General features: G+C 33.4%; 1 protein-coding gene across 8 annotated transcripts; it reads right to left on the bottom strand.

Moving 5' to 3' along the window:
* Positions 1-722: 722 nt before the first annotated feature.
* Positions 723-10,390, bottom strand: LOC136209577 (uncharacterized). Of its 8 annotated transcripts, none has more exons than XR_010677587.1 (11): positions 10,287-10,390; positions 9,363-9,445; positions 9,199-9,280; positions 8,555-8,650; positions 2,852-4,787; positions 2,340-2,727; positions 2,064-2,129; positions 1,674-1,854; positions 1,401-1,525; positions 1,138-1,239; positions 723-803 (listed from the first exon to the last, which is right to left on the bottom strand). XR_010677587.1 is itself a non-coding variant. In XM_066001083.1 (11 exons), exons 7-11 carry the CDS (start codon positions 2,652-2,654, stop codon positions 1,215-1,217), a joined length of 753 nt encoding a protein of 250 aa, XP_065857155.1. In that variant the 5' UTR covers positions 2,655-2,727; positions 2,852-4,787; positions 8,555-8,650; positions 8,735-8,836; positions 9,199-9,280; positions 9,363-9,445; positions 10,287-10,390; the 3' UTR covers positions 930-1,214. The 8 variants fall into 8 exon arrangements, 7 of the variants coding, with proteins under 7 accessions (XP_065857158.1, XP_065857157.1, XP_065857155.1 ...); XM_066001083.1 differs by lacking the exon at positions 723-803 and adding an exon at positions 8,735-8,836 and having other exon boundaries at positions 930-1,239; positions 1,360-1,525; XM_066001086.1 differs by lacking the exons at positions 723-803; positions 2,852-4,787 and adding an exon at positions 8,735-8,836 and having other exon boundaries at positions 929-1,239; positions 1,360-1,525.
* Between the last annotated feature and the right edge of the window lie 292 nt (positions 10,391-10,682).

A 10,682-nucleotide genomic window follows, 5' to 3' on the forward strand; every position in this document is an offset into this window, starting at 1 on the left:
AGATAACAGAAGCATGTCTCGTATGCTATGAAATACTAGAAAATCACGGAAGTTCAGTTAGGTCCCTCAAGGTGGAAAATTTTGCAACTTAGGATCTTAGTTTTAAAACCTTTGAAAACAGGACTTAAGCTTGGTGTCTAACATTATTTTCCAACAACAAATCAATTACATTTAAGGCTTTGTCCTCTAGTTGCAGCAACTATGCCAGAAAACGAAGATTCACTTACGTTCCAGTCCTCACAGAATGAAGGAGACTGCGAGTTCTCAGACGACTTCTATGCAAGTACAGGGAAGCCCGAAAAATTGACAAGCACATGTACCATGAGATGTACATGAAAGTGAAAGGTAACATGTTCAAGAACAAGTGCGTGCTGATGGAAAGTATCCATAAATCAATGGCTGAAAAAGCAAGAGAGAAGACCTTGCCTTACCAGTTTGAGGCTAAACGTGCAAGGAGTAAGGCAAGCAGGGAGAGAAATATTGCAAGAAGAGAGGAGCGTTTTACACAGGGCCTGGGAGAAAAGGCACCACAACAGCTAATTTTGCCTTTTTTCACATGAAAAGACTTTTTACAAACAAACAAATAACAGATATCCACAACAGAATATTACAATTCTCAGCAAATTTAACCAACCATCTAGCTGCTCATTTGCAAAACTATTGAGCAAATTCTTTTCAATTACTGAAATGAAACCTCACCTGCTAGAAGCTGAACAAACAATGTTGTCTCACAATCTCCCAGCCTCTCAACCAATTTGGATAAGAAGGGGAGTAAATAATTCATGCTTAACTTCCTTTATATCCTGCTTAAAACAGAAAAATAAATAAACTAGCGAATCATAACCTTTGTGAAATAGTCTCACTAAGGTTCAAATAAAAAATTAACAAAATTGGCAGTAAAAAATACCTAAGATAATCCCAAACATTATTAAAATGATATGCAACTCTACATGTATTCGTCATTTCCATTTTCTATTTTATTTGGCCTAATAAAGAAAGATTGAACACTCTACATTACATTGATTACATTCTATTATAACCCTATTTAGAGTAAAGTAACAAATATTATTCCCCTTCCCCAAAATATTTGATTTTCATCTCAGTGTACCCTGGAAAAAGCAGTTCACAGCAGCTTACTCATTGAAATAACGCTGACCATGATGGATGTTAGTAGTTGTCATACTCAAATCATTGAATTCCCCCAACAACATCCTCTAATGCTCCCAATATATCAAGTCTCTGCATTGAGAAGGAACAAATTATTTGGCATTTAAATTTGCTTACATGTGCTTACCAATTTATGTGTTGACTATAATACATATAGAACATAAGACCAAGGTAATTTGAGGATAAAAATACTTAAGACTTAAGACTCCATTAACTACTCCTTTCAGTTTGACCTCATCGAGATGAAAAGCAGCATGTTTAGCATCAACCAAAGTTACAACACCGTCCAACTTGACATCATTACAAACCGCATCCTCAGCATAAAAAATCTGAATTATTGGTGCTGGATTAGCAAGACCTGTAAGGTTTCAGTATGGCATATTTTAGTAAATGTGTAACAAGTACATCATTTGATGTACACACAACAAGAAAGCATTTAGATAACAAGTCACTACTGTATAGCGATTTCAGAACAGTACATTTTGACTAATACAGTAATATCTAACCTGTAGTTTCAATTACAATATGATCAAAATTTCCTCTGTTTTTAGCCACTAGTTCAGCTATCATTCTCACAAGATCACCCCTCACTGTACAGCACAAACAACCATTGTTCAACATAATAATGTCTTCAGCTCCAGTAGTTTTTGCAGCAACTAGAGAACCATCAATGTCAACTTCACCGTACTGCAATTCAACATTAGGAGAGGAAATTATACATCTGCACACTATAAACGTACTCTCACAAGCAGGACTATAATAATAAACTTACAAAAGTTTGAGATTATGTACCATGGTCATAATGATACAACAATATACATAGAGACTCCCATGATTATAGCAAAAATGGTGGTTTAACTAATAAGCGAACAGCCAAAAACAATGCAAACTAATACCTCATTCTCAATCACTGCTATGCGCTTCCCATGGTCTGCAGTCAATATATGGTTAAGTAATGTTGTCTGTTCATCAACGCATGGAAAAATGTCAGCCCAATTAAGTCCAGTTGAGAAGAAATTCAAGAAAATGGAAATTTTTAACTAGCATTTGCATTGACCATTTAGAAAGCTTAATAAGTCAGCAATTACATTTGAAGTAGCATATCTTCTTAATTTTAGTACGAATTAATACAAAGGGAAAAGGTAACAACTAAAATAGAAAGATTACAATACCTTTCCAGAACCCAAAAAGCCGGTAATAATGGTAGCAGGAATTCGATCATCGGGAGGAATCTTGGTGGTGACATCACAATCCTCGGATGCGGCGGCAAAAGAAAATCTACAGGGGTTTTTGAAAGATGGTTTGGAGAAACCGAGAGCGAGGTTTGTAGAATGAAAGGAGCGGGTAGCTTGAATGGATAAGGTGGGTTGAGGTTTGAAGAAAAGAGGAAGGAGTGAGGTGCCACTAGTGGAAAGAGGGGTTTGTTGGCGAGAAGAGAAGGAAATGAAGGAGGTGGCTCTTGCTATATCCACTGATAGTGAAGCCATGTGCGGGAAGAGAGAGAGGTTGGGGTTTTTGATGGGTTTTGAGTTTCCAACTCCACTTCTTAAGACATTGAATCTAAACCCATAAAGGAAAAAGGAAAACACATAAAGACATTGAATCTAAACACATAAAGGAAAACACAAGAACATGAAGATAACATGAAAAAATAAAGAAATTAACAAGAGATGAGAAGAGATACCGAACAGAATGAGGAAAACCCAAAAATCTGCTGAAGAAGGAATAGAGAGGCTCGTTGAGTCCCAATTTCAGAAGATGAGAGTGAGAAGATGGGAGCAGACCTAGGTCGAACAGGAAGGAGAGCTTTTTTGGCTGAAAGCGTGAACTTTGTGTCTGATTTTAGGGTGCGATTTGGTTTAAACTTCGGAATCAGAAAGGGAAACGGAAACGGAATGTGGCGGAATAAGAATCGGAATGACTATTTATTCAATATGTTTGGTTCAACCTGGAATGGGAATGCGATTCTCTTTGAAGCTGTTTGGTTTGTTAATGATCGTAATAAAAATGAGTACAAAATTTATTAAAAATAATTTAGTAAATAATAATAATTATAATTTCAATTAAATTAAAAAATATACAAAAATTTATATCATCTAGAAAAGCAAATTAATGATTTATTGATGATAACTTTTTTTACTGTACAAAAAAGTTGTATTATAAACTAGTACAGGAAAATACATTTGCACATAATATATCTATATATTATATAAATTATAAGGTGGATATATATAAATTATAAGGTGGATATGTTGGGTACGTGGGTTGGTAAAATAGTGGTGGGTATATGTTGGGTAAAACGTGGATATGTTATATTATTATTATTTTATATATATATATAAATCATTAGGAATGAGAATGAAATTTGATTGAAGTGAAAAGTGGAGGGAATGAATAATTGTCAAAGTTGGGGAATGAGATTCTAATTCCCAAGCTATATTTGGTTAACCAAAAAGGGAATAATTTACTATCATTTCCATTCCATAATCTAAATTTATCTAACCAAACACTCCCTTAGGGGGGAATGAAATATTTGGAATGAATTTTAGGTCACATTGGCGGTAAATTAAAGATTAAGGTTATTAATGAGTGGGGTTTTTTATAATTAAAAGGTGGTTTTTTTATTGTTATGAAATAATGAGTGGAATGTTAGGAAAATTGAGTCAAATTATATACTTTGCTCATTAATATGATATCCGCACATTAAATGTATTGAGAACATATTTTTAATGAGCGGAAACTATACCTATATTAAATTTTGGTCACTAAAACCCTTTTTTCTTGCAGTGGAGATGACTGGAAAGATTGTTTGGAAAACTTAAATCAAATGGTTTTAGTTGTATCTCACATTTTCCGCGAAGGTAACAAAGTCGCAGATTGTTTGGCTAATTTAGGTAGAATTACTCAAAAACAGAATTGGTGGGACTTTGCCCCATCAGTCTGCTTAGAATTTATTAGTGAGAACTTAAACGACGGTGTTGTCTATGGGTTTGTTTAATTGCTTGCTCTCTCTTTGTATGTTTTCTTTTTTCAATTTTAATTAAGCAGGTTCGGTTTCAGTGCTGCTTGGGTGCCAACCTAGTTGGGATTCTCTGCCCTCACAACCACTCACCTAGTTCCAATTAAAAAAATTAATCTATAGATTATTGCATACATATCTATTTTATTATTAATAGGTGGTAACACAAGAAAAAAAAAACTGTTCCAAGAAAAAAATGGAATGATGTAGAATTTAATGTGTTTCTTGATATTTGTGTTCGGGGCACCAATCTTGGTAAAAGAAGTGGAGGGGGATGGGGTCTGAAAGGATGGCCATGGGTAGAAAATGAAATGAAAATTGCGGGTCACATATTTACTAAAGATCAGATGAGAAATAAATGGGATTCGATGAAACTCCATTGGAAACTGTGGAAAGATCTAAAGGGAAAAGAGACAGTAAAAGGGACATCGTGATTGCTTCAATGGCACTACATAATTATATTCGAAGAAACACATTAGCAGATCCTGATTTTGTGCCGTATGACTCATTGAGTAGTTCAAATGATGTTGATACAAATGAAAATCACGAGGAAACTGGAGCAACTCAAATGAATGCTTTGAGAGATGAGATTGCTTCCATCCTATTTAGAGATAAAAATTGATCTTTAAAATGAAGAAATATTACAGACAATTTTATAGCAATTTAATTTTTAGTATATAGTTTTTTTTATGGAAAAATGAAGTTATATATAAATAATTATTTTTGTAATTGTAATTTAGTTATTTAGGTTATTTTTATTATTTTTAGAATTAATTTATATATTTATTTAAATCATGTCCATATTAGTCATTTTACATACTAACAGCAACACGCAATCATAGTTTTACCAAACACTAATAATCAAACAGCAAACAACAAACAGCAAACCGTAACAACAAACAGCAAACAGCAACAGCAGATAAAACAAACAGGCCCTTCCTTAAAAATAATTGTGATCAATGTAATTAATTTAAATACCAACAGTCAATTTCCTTCATGAATAATCATGTCCGTTCCTGAATAGTCATGTCTGTTTGTGAATATTGGCTTTGTTTTTATGTTTTATATATAATAGGTGTGTCTCTGCCAATTACTAGTAAATTTCAAGTCAGCAGTTATGGGACATTTTCCTGGAGATTTGATCACTGAAATTTTTATATGTTTGCCTGTTAAGTCAGTTCTACGATTCAGACGCGTTTCTAAATCTTTATGCGCAATCATAGATAGCCCTAATTTCGCAAATTACTATCTCATGAGATCTTCTGAAAACATCAGTCGTCGCAAGGTAATTTTACAGCATACATCATTGAAGAATGAGCCAAGACGATTTCATATAATTGATATGAATGATGGTGAGGAACAAGAGATTCTACTCGAAAAACCAAGCTTAGATATATGGAAAAACATATATGGCAACTGCAATGGTTTGCTTCTTATATATGGAAGTTGTTGCAAGATTGCTTTATGGAATCCATCCACTCGGAAGTATATGAATCTCCCGGATTGCCCTTCGGAAGCTGTAAGAAATTACAAAATATTTGGATTGGGTTTGGGTTATGATAACTCTATTAATGATTACAAAGTTGTGCTTATGTTATCTACACTGATTAAAACCCGAGTTTGGATTTATAGGATGAGATTGAAAAGGTGGACAAGGATTAAAGATTGTCCAAATTGTGTAGGATTATACTCTGGATTTGGATACTTTGCAGATGGTAGTCTACACTGGTTAGGCTCGGGTGACTGTGATATTTTGGCATTTGATATGAAAAAGGAGATGTTCTCGTTATTGCCTAAGCCTTTTTACCCCAGTATACCAGTTTTGACTGATTTGCATGTTTTAGAAGGGTGTCTTTGCTTCAGCTTTTCCTTTGGTCGTCACTCTGATTTATACATCAGAAAGAAGGATGAATTTGACCAGTTTACTTGGGAACGATTGTGCTATGTTAAAGAACCCATATATGCTTCCCCACATTATTCTGGAAAAGTCAAAGTCTTGGGATATTCAAAGAGCACGAATAAGATTCTTCTTAGTTATGGTATAAACAAATTGGTCTCATACAACATTGAAGAGAAAAGTTTTGGAAACATTAAAATAAACAATCCTAATTTGTGGTTGTCATTTTGTTTTCCTGTTTTTTGTATTGAAAGTCTTGTGTGGGTGTAATTAATTTGTGCAAATACACAGATTCATTGATAGCTTCTGCAAAGTCTTTTTAGTATATGTTTAAGTAATTGTTGGATTCAATATTTTGTTGCTTTGCAAACTAAAAACTTTGACAATTTGCGTGCCATTACATTTTATATCAATTGTTTCTAGATGAACTTTTATTTGCAGTTAATTAATAATAGTGAATGCCAATGTGAATGAATAATGCAAAAAACAAAATAGAAAAGGTCTGAACTTGATGCTTAGATAGTATAAAATAAAATATATTCTAAAATATTAATAATTTTGGATAAAATTATTGGGAGGTCAATTAGGAGTCAGCGAAATTAAGATTAAGGGGCATGTTGAAATAAAAAACATAATTTTATGTATTTGAATTAGAAACCAATTTGGAGTCAAATGTTGACCATATATGCATGTGAATGAAAACTTTAGTTGAAAAGTGTGGTTTGAAATAGTCCAATATGTGCTATAAAATTTAAAATTAAAATGTATGGTAAGTTTATATTTTATTGTTTGTGAGGAATTATAAAATGTATGATTCAATTCTTCAATAAGATTGAATCTCTGTTCACCATATGTGAGAACCATACTCATGTACTTTTTTTCATTCTACATATTTTTTTCCCATTTCATTAATAGTTCTTCCCTTGTATTTTTTGTATGGTAAGGACCCGCCTGATTTCATCGCGGCTTCAATTGAAGCTAAACGATATGTCAATTTCTCTCTCTTTTTGTGGTTTTGGCTAAATTCAAAATTTTGAAAAGCTTTTGAGTCTATCTAACAGCAAGTCGCTTCTCAATCTGGGTTCATTAGTTTTTACTTAAGCTGTGTTCATCCTTTATGGCCTGGGAATGTTAGACTATGCTACTCTATACAGTAAATCCATTATCTAAGTTTGACACCATTCAATTCTCATATTCAGAAAATAAATTTATTTAGGAGAATTGTAAATCATGTAAGAACTCAGTTTTTGGACTGTATTTCCTAACGGAATGAACCAAACTGTAAGAGTTTGCAAACTTTTAAACCACGTTGTTTATATTTGAAAATGATTCAAGCCACATGGTTGGAGAACAAGAGAAATACGATAAACCGTATTTGTAAACTTTTAAACTATAAAAAATATCTTTGCAAATGCATAAATCTTATCGAGAATGAGTTACCAAGTGATTTATATATTTATCAGTTCGACTAATCTCACCTCCCCTTGTTCTCAAGAAAAATGGGATTTAATGACGAAAAACCATCACTAGAAATCTAATTCCACTCATTAAATGTTTTTAATGAGCGGAATTTTCCCCTTGAGGAAGCCCTTCTTACTAAAAGTATTAATGAGCGGAATAATTCCGCTCAATATTAGCTTACAATGAGTGGACATTTACCCTTACTAGAAACTATATATAATGATTAAAAATACACTCATTAAAAGTATTTATATTGATAAAAAATACGCTCATTAAAAATATTTATAATGATTAAAAATACACACATTAAAAGTATTTATAATGATTAAAAATACGTCCATTAAAAATATTTAAAATATATAATGATTTGGATTGAAGGGAGCTGCTCTAAATTAGAGAGAAAACATATTAAAATATACTAATTGAACATTATAAAAGATCATAAGAATGCAATGGTAATGAAATACCATTTGGCCAATACATCCACAGGGCATTTCATGACCATATTTAGTACGAAAATCTAAGCAGGTCAACCAAACTTCAGTTTTTCATCACGTAAAACCTAAGCATAGGTAGTAGCTACTATATGTGATACCCACTAAACTCAAAATTTATACTATATGTTCTATCTGGGAACATTCAGATACTGACACAAAAATTTCTATTAATTTCTAAAAGTATAGGCAATGGCAAGCTTAATGGTGGAGTCCACAACAACTACTCAAAACAGGTGGAGTAAACTCACAACTTCTGGGCACAAAGAGAGAGAGACGTGGAGAGTGAAATCATAGCAAGAGCAGGGGAAATAATAGCAAAGCCAAGTTTTGGAATAGGCTATGAAAATGGCAGACAAGTTTTTGAAAAATTAAGAGCAAATGACCTTATAGAAGATCATTAGTTTTTGAAAACGTACTACAAACTAATAAAAGATCATTAGTTTTTGAAAACATAGTACGAACTAATATTTGAGCATTATAGAAGATCATAAGAATGCAATAGTAATAAAATACCATTTGGCCAACACATCCAGGGGCATTTCATAACCATATTGAACCGAAACTCAGCTGCCTCATTTCGAGCTTGTTGGACTAATGTCCTTGCATCAGCTGTAAATTGACAAAGAAAATGAAATTTCATGCTAATAATCCATAAGAGTTAACCAAAAGCAAGGGTGCAGATGCAGTACAAACCAGAATATTTTGCAAACGCGGCAAAATGTGAAGCAAAGAAGAGTTGAGATTTTAAAGAAGATTCATTCATGAGTAGCTCAAGCTGGTTTCAGTAGTATTTACCTAGACATTAAACATTTGCCTGAATTTAATTTGTATTGGATCGTAACTAGAGAGGGTGAATTATCAGGTCGCAGTCTAGAAAAGAAATATGAAAACTTCTAGCACGTAGGCTTTCCATCACAAATGTTCAGAGAAACTGCAGTCAACAGGTTATTTTGATGGTGTAGAAAAAATGAGGTATCTACATTATTTCCCATCATTCCTATCATTGCGTGTCCAATCATGCTTCACAATGTGTACATTGCACGTAAAACTATAACCTTTATTGAACAAAATTAAACTCTGTAGTGACTAAACTAAAAGTGCATCACATCATAAAAAGAAATGCAGTTTCATTTCACAGGAGGGAAAGAGAAGCTAACCTGTCATGCCAGTGGCCAGTAATCCAAGGTACTTGGTAACAGGGAAAAGATGGGTAATACTAGTCCGATCCAAAAGCTTGTCCTGCTCAAATTTCAAGACGTGAATTTCCAAATTAAGCAAAAACATTCGAGTTCTAGATCAAAAAATTGAGAAGGTCACTTACCTGTGTGACAACACAGACAGAGTCCATCCCACGAGCTTCAATGGATGTAATGGAAGCGGCCTTCACAGCTTTAAACGAATATTCTACAATAAAAATGACTCAAAATTTAAATAAACCTGTAGGATTCACAACTTGCCACGAAGACACATGAAATAGAGTCTAAGTATTGCTTGATAAATTTTCTTAACTTGTCCCATTTATGATACGTTACAAAATTGACTTTACCGATAAAATTATGCTTATAGATAACAGAAGCATGTCTCGTATGCTATGAAATACTAGAAAATCACGGAAGTTCAGTTAGGTCCCTCAAGGTGGAAAATTTTGCAACTTAGGATCTTAACAGGACTTAAGCTTGGTTTCTAACATTATTTTCCAACAACAAATCAATTACATTTAAGGCTTTGTCCTCTAGTTGCAGCAACTATGCCAGAAAACGAAGATTCACTTACGTTCCAGTCCTCACAGAATGAAAGAGACTGCGAGCTCTCAGACGACTTCTATGCAAGTACAGGGAAGCCCGAAAAATTGACAAGCACATGTACCATGAGATGTACATGAAAGTGAAAGGTAACATGTTCAAGAACAAGTGCGTGCTGATGGAAAGTATCCATAAATCAATGGCTGAAAAAGCAAGAGAGAAGACCTTGCCTTACCAGTTTGAGGCTAAACGTGCAAGGAGTAAGGCAAGCAGGGAGAGAAATATTGCAAGAAGAGAGGAGCGTTTTACACAGGGCCTGGGAGAAAAGGCACCACAACAGCTAATTTTGTCTTTTTTCACATGAAAAGACTTTTTACAAACAAACAAATAACAGATGACCACAACAGAATATTACAATTCACAGCAAATTTAACCAACCATCTAGCTGCTCATTTGCAAAACTATTGAGCAAATTCTTTTCAATTACTGAAATGAAACCTCACCTGCTAGAAGCTGAACAAACAATGTTGTCTCACAATCTCTCAGCCTCTCAACCAATTTGGATAAGAAGGGGAGTAAATAATTCATGCTTAACTTCCTTTATATCCTGCTTAAAACAGAAAAATAAATAAACTAGCGAATCATAACCTTTGTGAAATAGTCTCACTAAGGTTCAAATAAAAAATTAACAAAATTGGCAGTAAAAAATACCTAAGATAATCCCAAACATTATTAAAATGATATGCAACTCTACATGTATTCGTCATTTCCATTTTCTATTTTATTTGGCCTAATAAAGAAAGATTGAACACTCTACATTACATTGATTACATTCTATTATAACCCTATTTAGAGTAAAGTAACAAATATTATTCCCCTTCCCCAAAATATTTGATTTT

This window comes from Euphorbia lathyris, chromosome 10 (genome assembly GCF_963576675.1).
Source record: "Euphorbia lathyris chromosome 10, ddEupLath1.1, whole genome shotgun sequence".
NCBI classification, from domain to species: domain Eukaryota; kingdom Viridiplantae; phylum Streptophyta; class Magnoliopsida; order Malpighiales; family Euphorbiaceae; genus Euphorbia; species Euphorbia lathyris.

Excerpts from the sequence above, each read along its gene's own strand:
- LOC136209577 (XM_066001085.1), bottom strand. The coding sequence starts at position 2,654 with ATGGCTTCACTATCAGTGGATATAGCAAGAGCCACCTCCTTCATTTCC. Across the intron at positions 1,526-1,673 it reads TATTGTAATTGAAACTACAG|GTCTTGCTAATCCAGCACCA; the intron begins GTTAGATATTAC and ends GAAACCTTACAG. Across the intron at positions 1,240-1,359 it reads AATGGAGTCTTAAGTCTTAA|AGACTTGATATATTGGGAGC; the intron begins GTATTTTTATCC and ends TTCTCAATGCAG.